The 14,464-nt window shown below is 46.9% G+C and overlaps 1 protein-coding gene across 7 annotated transcripts in view; it reads right to left on the reverse strand.

The window, feature by feature from the left end:
- ZBTB40 (zinc finger and BTB domain containing 40) overlaps positions 1 to 14,464 on the reverse strand; it is a 36,733-nt gene that overhangs the window by 12,595 nt on the left and 9,674 nt on the right. For all 7 annotated transcript variants that reach the window (XR_013958169.1, XR_013958170.1, XM_080631098.1 and 4 more), the window contains exons 4-8: positions 11,205 to 11,415; positions 10,546 to 10,688; positions 5,677 to 5,869; positions 2,466 to 2,599; positions 892 to 1,060 (exon numbers count right to left, since the gene is read on the reverse strand). Coding sequence is in view for 5 of the 7 variants with exons in the window: in XM_080631098.1 (XP_080487224.1) it covers positions 892 to 1,060; positions 2,466 to 2,599; positions 5,677 to 5,869; positions 10,546 to 10,688; positions 11,205 to 11,415 (850 nt within the window). In the remaining 2 variants the exon portion in view is untranslated. The remainder of the gene's footprint in view (positions 1 to 891; positions 1,061 to 2,465; positions 2,600 to 5,676; positions 5,870 to 10,545; positions 10,689 to 11,204; positions 11,416 to 14,464) is intronic.

Genomic DNA, 14,464 nt, shown 5'->3' on the forward strand with positions numbered 1-14,464 from the left:
GCCCTCTGTTATCTTTTTCATTAAAGCACCAAATTATTCTGTTAAGCATTCTGCATCCAAATGTCAGATGCACAGATACAATTTGGCTCAGCTGAAAGCATCTCACAGCTCAGGGCAGGGTTTCACACATGGTTACTGCCACGCATTTGTTTTCTGAGGCTCACCAAATTGCTCTCTGCGTATGTTTTGTTCATCTCTTTGCCAAACTAGTACAGAATGTAACATTCCCCTACTGCTATGGGACCCTCCCAGGGGATCATTTGCTCTGTAAAGTATATATATAGTAAGACCAAATTAAGGCACTGTAAGAAAGTTAACATAGAAAATAGTCTGGGACTACAAACTGCACCATCATGTTCATCTTTGCACAAGACAAGCACACCTTGACATGACCTTTCTGCAATGAGCCTGTGAAGTATCTACACATACACATATGAAGTCAAGGGATTGTATACAAGCCCAAACTCACACAGATCCAAGAGCACAGGAAGAGCCAAAGAAACCCCACAGCTTAAGGATAATAATTCTGCAAAATAAGCCAATATAGATACAAATTACATAGGTAAGTGGCTTAAATGCCTCCAGAGCAAGGACTGAGGTGTAGAAATGTAAAATCAGGTAAGGAATACCAGCATGGGCTCAGTCACAGTCTCCACAGCCCTTGTAAAGTACAAAACATTAATATGATGCATTTTGCCAGCAGGAAAAAAGCACTTTCCAGTGCTTGGATCCAAGAGGCAATTACAACCTGTAATTACAACCCCAACATCTGGCCAGGGGTAGTTCTGTGAAATGACAGCAAGGACACTGAGGTCCACTATCAAACTGCCCATGGCCCCTATAACCATGTCTAAAAGATTACAGAAGGCCAAAAACTTGTGCTTTACTCACCCACATGCCCCAGCTCCTGCATCACTGGCTGCAGGTCCGGGAAGGACTCGTGGACATTGCACAGCAGCTGACAGATCTTGATGGCCAGGACAGACTTCTCCTGGGCTGTGCTCAGGCCTGCTTTCAAGGTGGCCTCTGAACTCTCCTTCTGAGCAGAAATACTCAGCAGCTGGAGAAGTAAGAAGAAAACACCATAAGAGATTTTGGGCTGTGAAAGGTCGGGATGGGGGCACATCCTCTTTGTTTCATCCCTACTGCTGGGAACCTGCTCTGAGAAACGAGAAATGAAATCCCTTTCCGTACAGGTCTTCGTCCCTCCACTGATGCATGTGCATGAGCTGAGGGAATTTCAGGATTGAAAAAAGTTACAACAAATGAAATTTTCACACTCTTGTTTTGTTATTAGCTCACTGAACAAGTCCAGAGGAGGCCACAAGGATGATCAGGGGCTGGAGCACCTCCCGTATGGAGACAGGCTGAGAAAGTTGGGGCTGTTCAGCCTGGAGAAGAGAAGCTGCGTGGAGACCTCAGAGCAGCTTCCAGTGTCTGAAGGGGGCCTACAAGGATGCTGGGGATGGACTCTTCATCAGGGACTATAGTGACAGGACAAGGAGTAACGGGTTCAAACTGAAACAGGGGAAGTTTAGATTGGATCTAAGGAAGAAATTCTTTACTGTGAGGGTGGTGAGGCACTGGAATGGGTCGGCCAGGGAGGTTGTGAATGCTCCATCCTTGGCGGTGTTCAAGGCCAGGTTGGATGAGGCCTTGGGTGCCATGGTTTAGTGTGAGGTGTCCCTGCCCATGGCAGGGGGGTTGGAACTGGATGATCTTAAGGTCCTTTCCAACCCTAACTATTCTATGATTCTATGAAACCCACCTCCCTATGGAAAGAGCAGCTCCTCAATGCCTTACAGCATTACAAGCTTCCCTAACTCATAAATCTGTGCTTCATACAGAGCTCTCTCCTCCCTCTGGGCTTTTCCTTCCAAACCCAAGCCTGCTTCAGCCAGGCACTGCAAGGAGACCCAAGGCACAGATCCTCATCTGTGCATGCCCATACGTATCTCACCCGTCCAGATCTCCAGCAGCAGCTATTGGAGCAGGAATGAGCAACCAGAAACTGCTAGGTGGAAAAGGCTAGCTCCTTACCAACACAGCCCATTTTCCTTGCCAAAGGGAAAACAGGCAAAGCACTCTGGGGTGCTACACAATCATGGCATCCTCAGTGCACTTTCTAGGAGCGTTTCATTCTCACGTATCCTGGAACAGCCAACTGAAATGGACACCCACTCCCTGGCAGCTCTGCTTTCCCTTAGCACCCTTGCAGAGCTGAAACAGTTTTGCTGTGTTTGAACATCCACAATTTCACAAACTGAGAATCTCACTGGCAATTTCTTTTACCCAAAAACTCCCACAGGATTTATGTAACACACCCAGCACACTCTCACTGCAGCAGAAGGGCACCTCCACCATTGGATGGCTTCCCCAACCTAAGTAATGCCCCTTGACTCGAGTGCACGAGGGCCTGTCCACCCACCCTTTGAGCTCTGAACCACGCCAGCATCTCCTCGTACCTCTTTTACTGCTTCAGTGAGTCCTGCCTCTCCCGGGGCCAAGCCCTCCAGGTCCCTTCTCTTCTGGATGGCCTCTGAGATCAGCTTGCTGTGCCGCAGGATGATCTCAATGGCTGTGCTCTCACTGTTGGCCACTGAGAATGAAAAGTAAAGGTATTTAAAAACACAAAACCCAAGGAGAACCTGAAGGCCTAAACCTCGCTTAGCTTTGTCCAGCCCACTCCTGAAGCTGAGCTGTTAACAGCAGGAATGACTCCTTTAGGGCATAGGAAACAGCAAACAACTGCAGGCAAGTTTTGGTTATACTAATTGCAGCACTGACATCCAGCATAAAACCCTAGCAGACCTCATTTCTCACTGCTTGCCCAACTTTGGGTGAGAAAATCAGGTCTTCCAAGGCATGCTGCTCAAAGAGACAGTGACAACCTCTAGAAGCAGGCATGGTTCTCCCAAGACTCAGGGTTTCTTCTCCCCCCCCTCCTCTAATTATAGAGAACCCACTCTGACTTTTGCAGAATTCAAGAAAGGGGAACGGTGTTTATACAGGATAACAGGAGACATGGGCAAAGTACACCATGTACCAAAAGTAATACACGATTGTACTTGTCACCAGATTATTTGAGAAATAAAACTGGAAATTGCCAAATAGATGAATCTGAAAAGGATTTTTTTTCACTGTTGGAGTTACTAAATTGGAGAAGATGCATAGTTACCCTTTTATAGGAGAAACCAAACCAAACTGTAGTTCATCCAAGACATCTGCGCACGTTTTCTGTGTGTGTTTAGGTCTTTTCATCATTTTGGTTCAGTAGCAAACAGAACAAGCTACTGTTCACACAGCACAGCAGCTAAATACAGACAGCTTGGTGCAAAGAAAATACAGGCTTGAGACCCAGAAGACGCACGGTGTTGGGTAAGAGCAGAAAGCTCTCCAGGATGGGGGAGGAGATAGTGGCAGGCTCTGGGACTTATCAATGCAAGATTTTAAGCCAATATGGAAAACCCCCCTGAAATCCAAAGCCTTCTTGGAGACATGAGTTACTCCCCAGCAGAGCTAAAGGAAACTCATTAAGCACTTGAGCTCCGTAGGGTTTAGGTATGACTTGGATGTGCCCCACAGGGATCAGAGGATGATTTACAAATGAAATTATTTCCTCTCTTCTCCCATCAGAATGTTTCTGATTTTATTACCTAAATTTCTGTTGTTAGGAAAGTGCTCTCAGCTCTGCTGCTGTACCAAGGTGAGCTCCACCACCAGAGCATGCCCTGTGCCACAGTCAAGACGTCCTCCTTTCCGCTAGCAGGCCAGCACAGGACATCAAAAGATGCCACCAGTGGCTCAAATCATTCCCTCCCTCTTCATTTTCACGATAAGAAATATTTGTGCTTCTGTTTATTCAAGCTGCAATTTGAGGAGATTCAGCTCTGTGTAATTAAGGAATGCTCCTCCTTGCGTTGGGTATTACCACTAGATAATTAACCATGTTGGGAGTCTGGTGTTTTAAGAAAGCAATCGTGCTTAACAAATGACAAAGCAAACTGCCTGTCGGGAACGTTTGCTACAGAGGAAATTATCAGCATTATGAGCACAGTTTTGCTTTCTATTAAACACTCATTTACATTTCACTGCATGTTAATTTAGTTTTTAATTTTTATGTGACTTCAGAGCTGGTGAAATTTGCCTCTCTCTCGGAATTGCTCAGGATGTGCCTAAACCCAGAACTTGGAAAGCTGTCCCACTCTGCATCTCAGGAGCCCCTGACCCACCACGGGCAGGCAACAAACAATAAACCCCACCAAAACAAACAGGAGGGGACTGACTGTCCAAGATAACTATGTCTAATGGAGACAATATGTGTGGGGTTCCCATCAGCACGTTCTGCTCCACACAGGAGACCACGAGTCAGCAACCACGCTGTGCAGAAATGCTACCTGGATCGAGGACAGGAGCTCAGCCCACCTAATCTGAGCCCCACAGTCTTCCTCAACCACAAGGAATTCACAAGGACAGCACGCAGGAAAGACACTGTCTGTATTTAATGTCAAGACTGACTTTGGGGAATTTTTAGGTATTTGCTTTCAAAGCCACCAAATACCACAAAGTCACCAATGGACCAGAGTTTGGTAAAGATACCTTCAACCTGTGAAGCATTTCTTCTGTGAAAATTGTTCTGTTTAATATGGAGACTCATGCTGCTGCTTTTAAGTGACTCAAAACCAAGAATCAGTTTGACACTGGAGGGAACAGTTCTCCTGTTTTCCAGAGATGACATCCTAGTTTCCACCCTATCAATGGCGAACTAAAGGAAGGAGTCAACAGGATCCTGCCCTACTCCGCATTTCATTGGAGAGCAGGAGCCTTCTTCCTGGCATAGTGCTCCTACCCCAGTGCACCCGGACCATTTTTGTTTGAATATAATAGCCAACCCATCCCCTTAGATTGAGACAAGGGGGGCACAAAATCACAAAATGGAATATATAAACCTTTAGAATTAGTTTGAAGTAATGTTAAGTTTGATGGCTTTGTAACAGTAGCAATGGAAAATTACTGAGGTGCATGATACATAGAGAAAAAAAATAGAGTACAGCTACAGAACATACTGAGAATTGTTGTACAAGATAAATCATTAGAGTTGACATAGTTTTAAGAAAAACAGTCTAGAACAGGACATAAGGATAAGGAGTATCTGGGAATGGCAGGTGTCCAGGATGCGCTACAGTTAAAGTAACTGATAAGTGGGAGGATTATTGAGTCTCTGGTGCTAATGAACCAATTAAACTGGTATGAGCATCTACTGTGCGTGCTTCAAAGGCTGCCAGAAGTGATGAAGATTGTTGGAAGAAGTAAACGACCCTCAGAGACCACCACCACAATTCTGCATGCATGAGGGGAACTTTCTGGAAAATGATGTAATCCATACATAGCCTCATGAATATGTATGTATGCCCAGTGGCTATATAAGGACGGCTTGTGTAGCAATATGGGGAGACACACGTTAGGAGGAGCTGTCCCCCGTGTCTCCCGGCACTGCAATAAAGAATACCTGCTTGTCAACTTGAAAACTTGGTTGGCAAGTTCATTCCTGGAGCTTTCTCCGAAGCAAGATGAAAGCAAGACTATAAGAGCATGCTAAAGTCCAGACAAGCATGCAACCTTCTTGGCAATGCCCTGAACTGAGTCCCCAGGCTCTGAAGCTTAGTATACCCATACCTTTGCCATCAGAGACGTTTGCTGTTGCCACTAAATTGTCTAGCAGAAGGTGGAGACCAGGGAATGATGCTTTCACAGCCCCAAGAAGTTTGACCAAGCTTTCCACTTTTAGGGTTTTCTCTTCATCCACCTTCCTGAGGAGATTGTCCACGGCTTCCCTCTGAGAGCTGCCTCCACAGCAATCCAAAACCACCTGAAGCAAAGAAACAGCCAAGAACCTGTTTGTGAGGGCTTCCTACAAACTCTAGGGTCTGAACAGAGATCACAGAAACAGGAACAGTATCACAGTACACACGACTGTGGTAAATCCATACCCACTGCTTCCCCTTATTTGATTAACTGGGAGGTGTCATGAGGTCCTAGCTACAGGAACACCTAAGCACATCCCAGGTATATCCGACATGTGTCACCCTGAAAACTACCCTGGTGGGTTCTTCTGCCAAGTCTAGCTATGGGAAGTGGCTGACAAGGCACTTCTGTTCCTTTTCAAAAGGAAACAAAACGAGACTTAAAGATGGGGTGAAAACAGCATTTCCTTCAATATTTGCAGCAAATACTTGGTCAATTGGCAGTCTTTTCCCTTGTCTTCCCAGCTTTTTCTGCAGATGTCTCTGCTTCAACATGAGTTCACCTTCTTTGAACAAAACTGGACCTGCACGCAGAAATTTCTCATGAGGTCTTAATTCTTAGTTCTCATTACTACATCCAAATACAAACCCTTCACTTTAGACTACCACGACATTCAATTCTCATTACTTAGTTGTCTGGCCATGTAATTCTCTCTCTTGCAGATCCTCCTCTGTGTGGACAAAAGATGCTGGTTTTGCTCATCAGCGAGCTCTCCTAAACACACTTTGGTTATTTTTGTGTCAATAACATTAGTGTTAATATTAAGTAAGTGCCAAGAACCCCACTAGTAACCTTGCTCCATCCTGTCAGTCTTGCCTTCAGCACAATCTGCAGTTCACTCCCAGTAAGATGTATCCTTTTTGAGCATCACCACTTCCTCTAGTTGAACAATTTCCTCACATGAAATTCAAATGCTTTGCTCAAATCTACTCTGAGGCAGAAAAAAAAACCCAAACATTTTCTCTCATCCAATGAAGGCTCCAGGTCAGAAGCAATTTAAACGTTTTCAGCTGCATTTTATCCTATATTATTTTACTTAGACGCAGTGCCCTCATGCCTGTCCCAACACACATTCCTGTGCACACACAGAGCTGACTGTCTAAACAACTGCTTTTACATCTCTGTTCTGGTCATCAATGGTAGGGACCACTCAACTTGGAAAGTACAGGAATAAACCTTGCTGTGAGTCTCACAGCCACGTGTGTCAGCTCTTCCTGTCTTGAGTTGTGATCTTCCTTCAGCTGCAGGAAATGCCTTTTTGTGTCTTTCTCCTAGACTGGGCACTAGGCTTAGCTGTGAGTTTACAGGGCATCTCCTCTCATTATTCTTTCTCTTTAGTTGGTCAGACAAATGCCTGTTGCTGTCATGCCTGATGCGCCACAAGCCTCTCTTCATACCTCTAAAGGACATTTCTCTGCCTATTGGACATTTCAGCCATTCCTTGTAGGTCCTAATACTCTTCCTTGAGTTATCCATTCACTCAGGTCTGTGACCCCTCATACAAATTCTCCTCTCTTGTTCAGGATGCAAACTTCAGACAGTTCTCCTACCTTTAACATAAAAGAAACTAATCCAACAGCTCCTCCTGTGCACTCACCACCACCTGATCTCACTAATTAGTTTCTCTCATTTCTAAAGAGCTGTCCTTTTGTAGCCAAAACTCTCTTAGTGAACCTGTTGACATATCCTCCCATCTAATTCTCACTCAGCTGACTCTGGATCACTCAGTCTGAAGTCCTCAACACAAAAACAGGTACAAAAGCAGCATCCTTTTGGGGATGCTCATGCTGTAACTTACCACTGCTCTCAGGCTAGTGTCAACAGATGCAGAAGTGATGTCCATGGCAGTGGGAGATGCAGCACTGACACTTTAAGACTTATTTTGACACCAGTAGGTTGGACAGTCAGAAAACCTCCCCACATCCTGTCTGCAGCAGGATTTCCAGATCTTCATCTTTAAGGTCCTTGATCTTTGAGATCCCTTCCAACCCAAACCATTCTACGATGCTATGATTCTCTGTCCCAGCTCTGAAGCAGTTTGGTTTGAGCATTAAGCTGTGTAGACACTGGAGCCAAAGGGGAGGGAAAGCACATAGCTCAAAATACCCACATCCCCTCTAGAAGAGAGCCTGGACAGAAGAAGAGGATGAATGGTTCTACCATTTACTCTGTTGCTCCAGCCTCAGGGCTGTGGGCTGGTCGCTCTGAATTCTGCAACAACCTAAGCCATGGGACACCATGCATGAGGGGCTACCTGCTCTTCCTTTGTATCCAAGTTTATTCATTTTAAGTGATAATCTGCATCCAAGCCATCCCCCAAATCCCCCACCCTACCTCCCCCCACTACAGAAACACTGATAAAGCCACAGAGTTCAGCACTCTAAAAACAGAAATGCTAGGTAAAATCTCCCCCAAAAACCAAGGTTTTAGGAAGAGGCTTCACAACAGATCATGTACTGGTTTTCCAGCAAGGAAAATCAGACTTGCTCCATGTACAGCTTGGGTCAGGTACAGGAAGAACCCAGTTGCCTAGAAAAAAGACTGTTACACTTAAAACTCCCTTGTCTTCCTTAATAAATGTGTAGCTAATGTGGCAGTGAGTGTGAGAAGAAAAAGGAAAGCCTCATCTTTACGAACTCTTGGAGAACTACATCCTCTCTCTGCCAGCCCAGAGCACCAGTGCAACGCTGGATCAATCAGGTAAGATGAAACTTTCAGAGGTGGCTGCTAATTCCATCTTTGTTTTCCCAGTGCTGCAGCTGAGACACCAGAGATCTCAAATGCACACATACGCCACAGGCCCACTGTTTGACTCAGTTTAACTTCTAAACTAATCAAACACTTTGCCACTTGTTTGCAGGGCAAGAAAAACCCCCAAACAAATAAAGCAAGCCTGCAAAAAAGGAACCCCACCACCCCGAGGTCATTCTACACTTGGCAATTCTGCTGTACTTTCCTGTGCCACAGCAGAGACAAAGCTATGCACCCAGCCTCACTGGAGTGCTCCCCAAATATTATTACCTGGGGGCTAAAACAAGAGCATGAAGGGATCCCATTTGTATTTGGATCAGGGCTTGGAGGCTCTGCAGCAAACAGAGGACACAGTAACTGAAGAGGCTAAGAAATAGCCAACAACATCACTCCTTCACCAAACGAGACTGGAGTCTCTTAGTATATGATGATGCAATCCAAGGCTGTATCCTGTGACCAAGGAGCACACTTATGGTAGCAGAATGGTTTGGTGCACTGGTGGTTGGAGTTTTTTGTTTGCTTGATTTTCAATGGAAGGGAGATTCAAAATGGCTGCATTTTAACTACCTAATTTTATGAAGACAAAAAGAAGAGTGCAGGGAAAGGGAACAGGGATATACGAAAAATCATCATCTCCTTGCTGCTGATGCAGCTCTCATGGCTCAGCAATGTGCAGGTCTCTGCTGACAACCACAATATCCCCCCCAGCAGACACTGAGCCCTTTCCTGCACACACACCTCACTCCATTCTCTCACATCCCCATTCCAGGCTCAATCATGCTGCTCTGGGAGGGGAAAATTCATCAGCTGCCAGCCACAGCCCAGCCCATCAGGAGAATCATAGAATCCCAGACTGGTGTGGGTTGGAAGGGACCTTAAAGCTCATCCAGTTCCACAGGCAGGGACACCTTCCACTACAGCAGATTGCTCCAAGCCCCATCCAACCTGGCCAGGGATGAGGCAGCCACAGCTTCTCTGGGCACCCTGTGCCAGCGCCTCACCATGCTCACAGTGAAGAGCTTCCTCCTTATCTCCAACCTGAACTTCCCCTGTTTAAGTTTTAACCCGTTACCCCTTATCCTATCACTACAGTCCCTGATGAAGAGCCCCTCTCCGGCATCCTCGTAGGCCCCCTTCAGACACTGGAAGGCTGCTCTGAGGTCTCCATGCAGCCTTCTCTTCTCCAGGCTGAACAGCCCCAGCGTTCTCAGCCTGCCTCCATACAGGAAGTGCTCCAGCCCCTGATCATCCTCATGGCCTCCTCTGGACTTGCTCCAGCAGCTCCATGTCCTTCTTAGATTGACATGAAAACCAGGACAGGAGGTGTGCAGGCTGCATGCTGAACACGGCATGCCAGGGCACCTCGCAGGTTTTAGCTGCACAGGCAGGGTACAGCCAGCTCCCCACAAACCACAGAGGAAATCTTTTCTCCTTTGTGGCTTCTGCAAATCAGTATACATAAAGCAACTGCTTGCAGGAAAGCAACAGTTCTCCCACCAACTGCTGCATCCAACACATCAGAAACATATTTTTAAACATGCCAGTCAGTGGATGTGCTGCTCTTGCAACTGTGTGATAGGGGTTAATGAGTTAACGCTGGGAGGGTCAGCTGAAACGTAAGCTGATGACCACCTACACAAGCAAGCAGGCAGCACAGAGGTCATTAGTGGTTCTGCTGAAACCAAAGCACTACAGAGCCTTCTCCTGGCTCACAAAAAGGCATTTTCAGGGTCTACAGAAGCACCAGGCACCTCCCCTGCTTGCAGGGCAATCTGACACTGCACCAAGCTGTTATCATCCTGAGGCTGCCTTCACAGCTCAGTGCAGAAGGACCCAAGACAACACTTGTGCAATCCATGCTGTGCAAAAGGGAGATGACATTGCCAGGTGAGGCAAGCACATCACTTGGCAAACTGAGCGGTGAGATGCTGCCCCACAGATGCTCCCCACCTTCCCATCCACAGCTTTCCTTATTTCAGATTGGTTTACCCGCTTCTCCGAGGCAGTCAGGAATCCCTCTTCTGCTGCCTCCAAGAACTCTAGGATGGGGCTCAGCTGTGTCACGCTCTGGATCAGCTCCTCCCTGCATCCCAGCAAGCGAGCAGTCAGCGTCTCTCCCTCGTCTGTGCTCTCTGGGGGGAAAAAGGATTCAGAAACACAAAGTCAGTCTGAAGGAACTGACAGGCTCCCGAAGCGAGTGAGACTCTGAGAAAGATCTAAGTGAATAGCAAAGCTCATCCCAAGCACAAGCAGCAGAGGAGGAACACTTTACTATTCTCTTTAAACTCTATGAAAGGAAAACGTCTCATTTATCTAACAGAGCACAAAGCCATAAAGCAAGCTGGGGGTTAACACCAGGTTTGCAAGGCCACTGCTTTGTGTCAGACTCAAGTAAAAAAGGAGCTTTCAATCCCGAGGCTCAGCTGTGCTCTGACCCGTGCAGCCATGGATCGATCCAGCCCTGCAGGCAGCGATGGGGAGAGCCCTGTGCTGCCTGCACCCGCTGCTGCGGGATGGAAATGCTCCAGGATCCTGGCCAGCATGAGAGAAACCTCCTGCATCTGAGTGAGGACACAGGATTTCTGGAGACCCACTTTGCCTGCAAGGCTGCCCACTCACTTTGCCAGTGGCTGCACTCAATTCCCTACCTCCTTGCTGCAGGGCTTCTTCACTGCCCTGTTCCCTGTCCAGCAAAGCCGCTCTCAGCTTGGGGTTTGTGTCTTGAAACAGCTTCAGTAAAGACACGAGGGTCTGAGCATCCAGGGGCTGAGTATCCAGGGGCTGAGCATCCTTCACCTTGCTCAGCAGCTTCTTGAACAGTGACTGCTCCCCTGTCTCTGCCAGGCAGGAAACCAGAGCCTGCAACAGAACAGGGAAGGTTTTAACAACAGAATCAACTGCCCTGTACAAACTGACACAAAAAGCAGGATCCTGGGGTTTTGTTTAGGGGACAAAAAAATTAAACCAACAAAATAACCACATAGAAACCCACCACTGAACTCAAACTCCAGTCTGTGGCCACCAGGCATGTGAAGGAAGGCAGCAAGCCCTGCGCTCCAGCCCTTACCTTTACAGGAAGCCTCACAGACTGGAGCAGGTTCCAGCACCAAACATCACTTCATCGCTTCCCCTAATAGCCAAACGCCAATAAGAGACCTAATGAAACATGGTTTAAACACCGTTAATTTTGAAGCCCAAAGCCAGGGCAGGGGATACTGGTTTTCACTGCAGAACACTTGCACAGAAGGCATTTTAAGTGGGACTTTCAGGACTCTCCATTCTCAAGTCACAGTGGAGCAGCATCTCCCAGAGAGCTTTGGAGAGAAGGCAGCAAACCTCACATTGTGGGCTCTCTGCATGCTTGGCAATCATGGCCAAAGCTCCAAATCCCACTCCAGGGACCCGAAACAGCGACCAGAGGCAAACATGCCTGTGCAGTTATAGAAATAAAAGGAAAAGAAACAAGCTGGAACTCTTGCTCCCATTTCCCTGGAGCCCTTTAACGCCGCAAATATCACCCCTAAAGACACACACTTCCCAGCTCTCCAGGAGAGATGCCAGCCTTTCAGAGCAGGCTCCTTTATCAGAGACTCCAGGGATGCTACAAAAGTACCTTTGAAGTGGAGAGCTCAGCCCAGCTCTAGAGAGCGACCATTTTCTGCTGTCATTGTCATTTTTATTTCAATGATAAAAAGACTGAATGCAACTGCTCGGGGCTGCACCAGGGGGATGGTGGACTTGCTTTCCCTAGCAGGTGTAAATGCTCAGATATTAAGGGCAGCATGACAGTGCAATGACCTATTGCAAAGAGTATCCTCAGAGGGGAAGCTGCAGGAGTCCCAGCTCTTTACCTGCTAATGGCATTTTTCCTGCCAAACAGAAACATGGACATGAAGGGCTCAGTTATAAAGGAAGAAAGGGGATGTTTGCAGGCACGCTGAAGAACCAGCTGAAAGGTATTTGTTAATGTAAACATGAATTTGTAATGAGACTTGATAACCAGATCATGCTTGTTCCCAAGGTTTGCATGCCTGGCCCCTTCCAGATCAGAAGGAAACACAAACCATCTTGACTCTCACCATCCCAAAGGGGCTCAGCACCCTGCCAAATTCTTGGGTTTATGACAGGGATGAAAAGTAACTTGCATTGTCGCAGTATTTTCTCCCTTGTTTTAATTTGTTTCTAATTCCAATCGGCTCAGCATTGCTACCCAGGGCTCAGGTACCACCCCTTCCTCAGTGCACGGATTTGCTTAATAGAAATGAGTTTTCAGAAACCGAAAGGCTCTGCTATTTATAGTCTTTTTCCAGAAGACCTTTCCTTGGACATGTTGCTCAGTGGGAACAGCAGAGCCTTTTAGCATTGTTTTGAAAGAGCACACAGTGCATTTTAGACTCACTTTGAAGCATTAACAATTCCCAAAGATCCTGGAGAAAACTGGGAGATACTGATGTTCACTGGAATCACGGCTTCCACTTAGTCATAATGTGCCCACACGATACAGTCTGATCCATTAGGCTTTCACTGTATGGGACACTTGCAAGAGCCTTCCTGGCCAAACTGGCCCTTTACGGCACAAATCAGCACACATCCAGCTTCCAGACTGGAGCAAGAGACCATCTCTCTGAGCAGGGAAACCAAAAGAGACTGTTTCCCTACTCAGAAACCTCAGCCCAAACTCCCCCACAAGTACACCAGAACAGGGGGAAAAAGTTCTCCAGCTCTGTGTCCACAAACCTCCCCCCTCAGAAACCATCACTCCTAATCAGGATGCAGAAGACAACAGGAAACTGGTTTATGCTGCATCCAGAAATGCAAACGAAGGATGACAATAGCTGGACAGGCCCATAGGCAATGGAAATGATCCACAAGAACAGTGACATTTACTCTATGCGGGACTATCAGCGCTCCTCCACTTCATCTGAACCCAGCAGCAGAGGGAACAAATGAGCTGTGCAATAATTTGAATTGAGTTTCTCTAAGAGAGCACAGGAAGATAAGACTCGACACCAGCAAAGCTCTTCTACGCTTCCCCAAATTACTGCAATTTCAGCCTTGTTCTCATTTCCAAGCAGGTTTCATCCAAGCCAGAACCAAATTAGATAGGAATAGTTTGTGAGATACACAGAGAGACTCTAAAACAAAATAAACCCCCCAAAATCACATCTCCTTAAACAGAAAAGTAACTCATCCACATTTTTCAGCCCAGAGAGCAGAATGGAACATCAAACTTGAGAGAAGCAATAATTCTCACAAAAGCAAGGTCTGCATCATAAACCTCCTTGGGGAAAAACCCCAGGCCCTAAGAAATGCCCTGGAGGTAGCAGGAAAGAAGGCAGCAATGCTGGAGGGGAGCAGGCAGCAGTACTGGAGGGAACAAGGCACCCAGACAGGGATGAGCTCACAAGCAAAGGACCAGAAACACAGAGGCTATGTCCAAGGCAAAATCCCACTGAAATCAGAGCCTGAACACCAGGACAGCCCTGCAAAATGCCCACGTTCCCAGGCTTTGCTGTCCATTGCTGCTTGCCTACAGAGACCAGCCACCCACAAAAGGCTCCTAAGCTGAAGAAGGATGTGGAGGAGGGGTGAGAGATCTTCCCTAGAGCAGGGCAAGGGCACCCAGCAGCTTACTGCAAAGAAATGGCATCTCACCAGCTTCCAGACCTACTGCTACTCGTCCTGAAGCACCAGAGAGACTGCAAGCAAATGAGCAGCAAAATAATACAGAGAAGTTGGGGGACAGAGGGTGGGGGGAAAGGAGAGAGGAGAACACCCACAAATTCATTGATGTCTACCACTGGCACAAATCTCAGCCTCAATTACACATCCCAAGCTGGCCTCTTTGGAGCTGAACTTGCACTTTAAGCATGACTTGACTTTAGAAACACACAAGTGTGTCTCCCCC

The sequence above is a fragment of the Psittacula echo genome (genome assembly GCF_963264785.1).
Source record: "Psittacula echo genome assembly, chromosome: 17".
In the NCBI taxonomy this organism is placed as follows: domain Eukaryota; kingdom Metazoa; phylum Chordata; class Aves; order Psittaciformes; family Psittacidae; genus Psittacula; species Psittacula echo.